The 6,918-nt window shown below is 39.1% G+C and overlaps 1 protein-coding gene and 1 pseudogene across 1 annotated transcript; one reads left to right on the top strand and one right to left on the bottom strand.

Annotated features, from left to right (window-relative positions):
- The first annotated feature begins 280 nt into the window (after nt 1-280).
- Nucleotides 281-2,407, top strand: LOC107624270 (geraniol 8-hydroxylase-like). The gene is made up of 2 exons (XM_016326760.3): nt 281-1,238; nt 1,620-2,407. The coding sequence occupies exons 1-2, from the start codon at nt 354-356 to the stop codon at nt 2,217-2,219; spliced, it is 1,485 nt and encodes a 494-aa protein (XP_016182246.1). The 5' UTR covers nt 281-353; the 3' UTR covers nt 2,220-2,407.
- A 1,021-nt stretch (nt 2,408-3,428) lies between these two features.
- LOC148582079 (uncharacterized) lies at nt 3,429-5,413 on the bottom strand (annotated as a pseudogene).
- Nucleotides 5,414-6,918: the final 1,505 nt, after the last annotated feature.

The raw sequence follows: 6,918 nt of genomic DNA, 5'->3' as shown, positions 1-6,918 counted from the left end.
AAAATAATAAAAACGAAAAATGTTTGGTAATAAATTAACAAAAAAACAGCCGAAATTTATATTTATTAATCGAAAAGTCTAGAGGGCCAGTAATTTTATTGAATTTTGATCAGTATGTAACCAGCAGAGAAATGTGAGTTATTAGATGAAATCTCACACCAATCTCACACCATTAAATCATCATTGATGACTACCAATAACAAAAATTGCTAGTCCCTAACATTGCTCTTTATTAATTGTTGCATTTATTTAAAGGGTTGCATTTGAACCTTGACACTTAATGGAATGGTCCTCATAACTCCACCACCACCTCTTTCTGTCTATCTCAAACACACAGATCTGGGTAGAATAACATGGACGCAGTGATGAGTTCCGTACTCCTGTTCCTGTTAACGGTAACCGTCGTCCATCTCTTTGGTCGTTCCCTTTCCACCAAACCATCAAAACACAAGCTTCCACCAGCACCCAAGGGCATCCCCATCTTCGGAAACCTCCTTCAGCTCGGCAATAAGCCACACCAAACTCTCGCCACTCTCGCCACCATCCACGGCCCAATCATGCGCCTCCAGCTAGGCCAAGTAACCACCGTCGTCATGTCCTCCGCCGAAACAGCCAAGTCAGCCCTCCAAATCCACGACCAGCACCTTTCGAACCGGAAGATGCCAGATGCAATGAAAGGCGCCGGCCACGACGCTTACAGCCTCCCGTTTATTCCGGTTTCGCCACGCTGGCGAGACTTGAGAAAGACATGCAACAACTTGATCTTCTCCAACAAGAACCTGGACGCCAGCCAAGAGCTGAGGCAAAGAAAGATAAGACAACTTTTGGCGGACGTTCAAGACAGCAGCTCCAGAGGCCAAGTAGTGGATATTGGTAGGCTCGCTTTCATGACCACAATCAACTTGTTGTCCAACACCTTCTACTCTCAGGACCTTGTTAGGTCGTCCGACGTGGCGGGGGAGTTCAAGCAGCTGGTGACCAACATAATGAAAGAGGTTGGGAGGCCCAACGTGGCGGATTGTTTTCCGCTGCTGAAGGCGGTGGACCCCCAGGGCATAAGGAGGAGGACGGGCAATTACTTTGGCAGGCTGCTGGAAATCTTTAAAGGGTTGGTTCGTGAGAGGTTGCGCCTCCGGAGTGACGGTGGTTACTGTCCCAGGAATGATGTATTGGATCTCATGCTCCACAATGACAATGCTCAAGACATGTATAAGGACAAGATTGAGCGTCTCTCGCTGGTATGCTATCTTCTAACAGTTGGATGAACACATTTTGTGATCAATTAGTTATCATTAGTATTTTTAACGGTGAAAACTCAGGGAAGTTACATGAAGTTGATACCTAATAGTAGTTAGATGAAAATTTAGTCAAATCAATCAAATTATCTAACTGTTCTGATGTATCAACTTCACGTGAAATCGATTGCATCTAAGTTTCCACCATTTTTAATGGCGTGAGATTATATCCATTGGTATGGAATTACACATTCTTTTCTTGATGGTTAAATCCTGGCTAAATTTTAATAAAAGTGCTGGTTTTGGAGTCTTTCTCATCCTCCGATTACCATTTTTCTTTTCAGAGATACACTTGTAATTGATTGCATTATTGTGTTAGTATAGGACTTGTTTCTGGCTGGAACAGACACAATAACATCTACAGTGGAATGGGCGATGGCAGAGTTACTGCACAATCCAAAGGTGATGTCAAAGGCGAAGTCAGAACTAGAGGAAATAGTTGGAAAAGGTAAGGTAGTGGAAGAATCAGACATGGCAAGACTGCCGTACTTGCAGGCAGTAATAAAAGAAACACTCCGAAAGCACCCGGCAGTTCCCCTGCTGCTCCCTCGCCAAGCAGAAATGGATGTTGAGATCCAGGGATACACGGTGCCAAAGGGGGCACAAGTTCTTGTTAACGTCTGGGCTATTGGAAGGGATCCAAACGTGTGGGAAAATCCGCATGTGTTCTCGCCTGAGCGCTTCTTAGGATCCCAGATCGACTTCAGAGGCCGCAATTTCGAGCTCACGCCGTTTGGTGCTGGAAGAAGGATATGCCCCGGTTTGCCGTTGGCCATGAGGATGTTGTTCTTGATGTTGGGTTTGTTTATCAACTGTTTTGATTGGAAGCTTGAAGCTGAGGATATGGACATGGATGAAAAGTTTGGTCTTACTTTGGAGAAGGCTCAACCTGTGCGTGTTATTCCCCTCCATATAGCTGCTTAGTTTGGCAACTCACTCTTTCTTTTCTTTATTTGTTTCTTTTTTTATCATTCAATGGGAAGTTGGGAACACTGCTAATGACAATGCAGTAATAAGAGAGTCAATCACGTGCATCTTCTGCTATGTTGTAGCCATTTTCTGTACTAAACTACTAATTAATCCATCCATCATCCTTTCATTTTCTGAGGTTATTCTATTCAACATGAAGTTGGGTAAATCAATGACTTGGTATATATATTTATATATGTAAAGCAACTTTATATCATTAACAAAATTATTTATTTCAAAGGATATATCATTAGTTTTACTTTACGAGTTATCCCTTTTAAATAATAAAATATTAATTAAATAAAAAAAATATAAATAACCAACTTTTGTTTAATTTATATTAATCAATTTAATGTTTAAATATATAATTTATGATTTAGAATTAAAAATGTAACACCATTGAGTAATCTTCTATGTACATTTTTTGTTTATGATCACGGCGCGTGACCATATATTTAATAAAAAGCGTGACCATATATTTTATGATTACTATTTTTTACTTTAGGTCACAATTTTTTAACTTAAATCTATTCTGGCATGATTATGTATCTATGGTCATGGTTTTTATCTATGTTGTAGTGCTTGTAATCAAAATAATATATTATAAGGCTGCATTTGGAAGAGAGATAGATACTGAGAGTAAATTAAGTTTATGTATTATATTTGATATAAAGTGTATCTTATATTTAGTATAAAATATACATAACTGAATTATATCTTAATATTCTATTTGATTCAAGGTAAATATGGCTATGGAATAATATCTACTAAAATTTTCTTAATTTTAAAAAAAAATATTAAAATTTTTAAAAATATAGACTAAAATTTTAGTTTTAGACTTGAAATTGTGATAGGTGGTAGGGTGGTAAAGATGCAGATTGAGAAGAACTTCTTGAGGATGATGAAGAGTTAAGGTTCACAATTAATGCCTGCTATTATTTTCTACCATTCTTCTTTATCTTCTTCTCCAAATAAATCTTTTTCAGTACTTGCAAATTAAACTACTATTTAGTTGAGCATGATCTTGAGGCATGATTGGTGTCAAAGAGGTGTATGCTCCATCAAACTTATGCATCTCCTTACAAATTACTCGTAGATGTCAACATTTAGTAAAACACAAAATTAACGTAATAGACTTTAATGCATCCAAAATAAATCCTAACATTACCAATAATTCAAGTTCTGGCGTAGTGCCACACGAAGAATTCATGGATAACTGTTGGTGAATTGCTTGCAACGACAGTGGTATTTAAGTCTATTCGACTCTAAAACTCTGTACTCCACATTTCATCGAATACTATAGTTCTTCACCGCCATTAGAACTACATCATAGTTCCTGAATCTATGGTCAACTTGAAATTCCACCCCACCATCCATATTGTAATCCTCCCAGTCATCGGCATTCAAAAGATCTTCCGGCTGCATTGTGTTCAAATTCAAAGTGAGATAATGACTAGGAACTTCTGATAATCGAGGAATGGCTAAAGAGGGAGGCAGGAGAAGCCGACCAACATCGCCGGTGGGAGTTTCCAGCACATACTCATAAGCGAAAGCAGTATCGCTAGACGACCCGGACCCAGCAACATAAGTTGAATCGCCCTCATTGTCGTACTCGTCAACACTATCATGAGGTTAGGCATAGTGGATCGGTGTGGTCTCCAATGGGACAACTTCAGGACTCAAAGAAGATGGCCACCACCAACAACCACGTCACAGACCGCAGTATACAACTCCATCATATGTTGTGGCATTAGGCGTGCATGTACGTTAAACATTATCCTCACATGCTAATCCCCATCAATCCAAAATGACCTATTGATAAATCCATCGTTCGAAAACACGTGCAAAAATATATATGCAACCTGCCCAACCTCCTTGGTACATATTTCCTCCATATTACTTAGTATGACTGTTTTTAGCGCATGTAAGGTATCAACGTGGTTGGTGCGCAACATGACAGTCTTATCAGACTCGAAAATTACTCCTTCATCGTCGTGTTTGACTATCTCATTGGGATAAACCACAACAAAAAAGAATTGATTATTCTCCATCTGAACAAAATGGAAAGAAGAAGAAGAAAAGATTGATATGTGAATTGTGAGAGATGGTTGAGGAATGAGCTTTATAAATAGAGTTATTCTCCAGTATATCTTGGGTGTAAAGACACCTAAATCATAATACACATATCACGGGTGCTGAGACCCAAATTATACCCTTGACTATATCTCGAATGCTGAGACTCCAATTAAGAAGTTGTATTTATCTCGGGTGCTGAGATCCTTTTCTTAGTTTCCATATATCTCGGGTGCTCAGTCTCCGATCTTTATGGTAACACAAATCCTTGGGGCACCCAAGATATGTCTCGGCGTTGCCCGGTCATAGCACGAGATCTCAGATGCCGAGACATGCTCAATTTTAATATGGCCCTCAGCATCCGGGATGTGTACGAGTACATATTTTTATAACAACTCTGTTAGGGAGACAATGAAAAATCTTAACAATGTGAACAATGTGCTTTGAATTTGGCCCAATATAAGGAAAAAAAACCCAAACAGTTATTTCAAAAAATTAACCATTTCATCTCTAATTTATCGAAGGAATTCAACTAAACACCCTCTTCCCCCCAAACCGTCTGCCACCCCCACCCTCATCAATCATCTCACCTCTCCGGCTGTTAGAAGCTCCCTTACTGGCCATTATCGTCCACCCCCATGTAGCCCCCTCCCCATCATCGTCACGGGATCGTCATCAAACAACCATTCACATAGTTATTAAAATAATCATCCGGTTACCTAATGAAATGACCATCCAACATTTGTTAATTGTATATACTTAAACTGAATCAAACAAAATAACTATCCAATTAAGAATTAAAATAACCATCTATATATCCAGTGAATTGAATATCGAGCACATTTGTGGGGTGGAGAGCGTTGACGTCGACGCATGGAAGCATGGGAGGAGATCCAGCGACGGAGCAGCCACGCAACGACAACTTCGGCTAGACGAGGTTGCGAATCTGCTCCGTGGGCTTCGAAACCGAATGCATAGCGGCCAGAGATGGAAGTGGAGGAGGAGTCGAATCGGTGGGAGGAAGGGCGGCGCACGAACGGCGCAATGGAGGCGGCGGCCTGCGGTGGAGCCTGCATGGCCGACGTTAGGGGTGTGCATGGCCCGACCCGGCCCGAAGACCCGGCCCGGTCCCGAACACTTCAGGAGTTAATTTGATGTGATTTCATCGGGTCTAGGGCCGGGTATGGGTCTCAAAAGTAGACCCGGTCATTATTTCGGGTCGGGTCCGGGCCATAGCTCGGGTCACCCGAAATCGGCCCGGTGGCCCGGTTATCATACACAATTAATATTTTGTGTTATTAGTGATGGATGATGGCTATTATTATGTGAAATTTAAGTATTGTAAACTTTAATATTTTGTGTTATTAGTCATTATATATAAGACTATAAGTTAATGTTTTATTTTTAAAATGCATAAGACTTTAGACTAATGCATAATCTTGTGTTATTTGTATTGATTTAAATATTCGGTGTTATTAGGCAATATTAGTATTGATTATGGTTATACTTTAATTTTACAGAATAGTTAGTTCTTATTATATTTTTCTAAGTGAATTTTACCATGTCAAATAATGGTTGGAGTCTTGAAAATTTGGATACTTTTACATGCTAACTTACAAGAAGGTATCAAGGTAATATAATGTTAACGGCCCGGTTTTCACCCGGTATAATCGTGGCCCGAAAGTGTATAGGTTTCATCGGGTTTAGGGTCGGGTTCGGGTCTAACAAATAGGCCCGGTATATATTTTCGGGTCGGGCCTGGGTCACATCAAACCCGGTTTCACCCAGCCCATGCACACCCCTAGCCGACGTGTTAGTGGGCTGCGCAAGGGACACAATGTGCGTGAAGGGAGTGCCTGCTCGAACGTTCGCGAAGAGCTGCGCGGCGTCGGTCGGTGTTTTGGGCGGCGGCGGCTGGTGTTTTTGGCGGCGTTGGACCGAAGAGATGGGAAGAGAATGGACGAGAGAAAGGCTCTGTAGAACAAAAATCACACGCAGAGAAGGGAGGTTACCATATACTTAACTGCACCATTTGCAAATCCTTATTTTTTAAAAATTTAAAATTCGAAATTATTAGAAATTAATTAGATTAATTACCATCTGATTTAATTTTCTTTTTAATTCTATTGTTCATATTGTTCACTAAACTCATTATCTTTCTATACTTTTTTTTTTTGTAAATATCTCACATTTTATATATTTCTATAATTTATATATTTATTTAATTCAAATAAAAAAATCTTAATCATTAGCGGTAATAAAAATTGACGTGATAAATTAAAAATAAAACTATAAAATTAGATAATTATATCATTTTTAAATTATTAATTCTAAATGCAATAATTTATTTTCAATTTAATTCATTTCAATTGATTTAAAATCAAATAAAATCCATTGGAAAAATATTTTGTTTCTAACGGTTTGCATTGAATTTGGTCATTTGGAGCAAGTGATGAGATATCTTTCTGCTGATGGCTCATGCGTCTTTCCAAATTAGGTCCCAGAGAGTAGGAAGATTGGTTGATTTCGAGCAATATCTATGTTTATACTTTATACGAATAACATTTTTAATGTTTATAAG

Source organism: Arachis ipaensis, chromosome B10 (assembly GCF_059453495.1).
Source record: "Arachis ipaensis isolate K30076 ecotype BB chromosome B10, ASM5945349v1, whole genome shotgun sequence".
Classification (NCBI taxonomy): Eukaryota; Viridiplantae; Streptophyta; class Magnoliopsida; order Fabales; family Fabaceae; genus Arachis; species Arachis ipaensis.
This window is presented reverse-complemented; position numbering and strand designations above follow the sequence as displayed.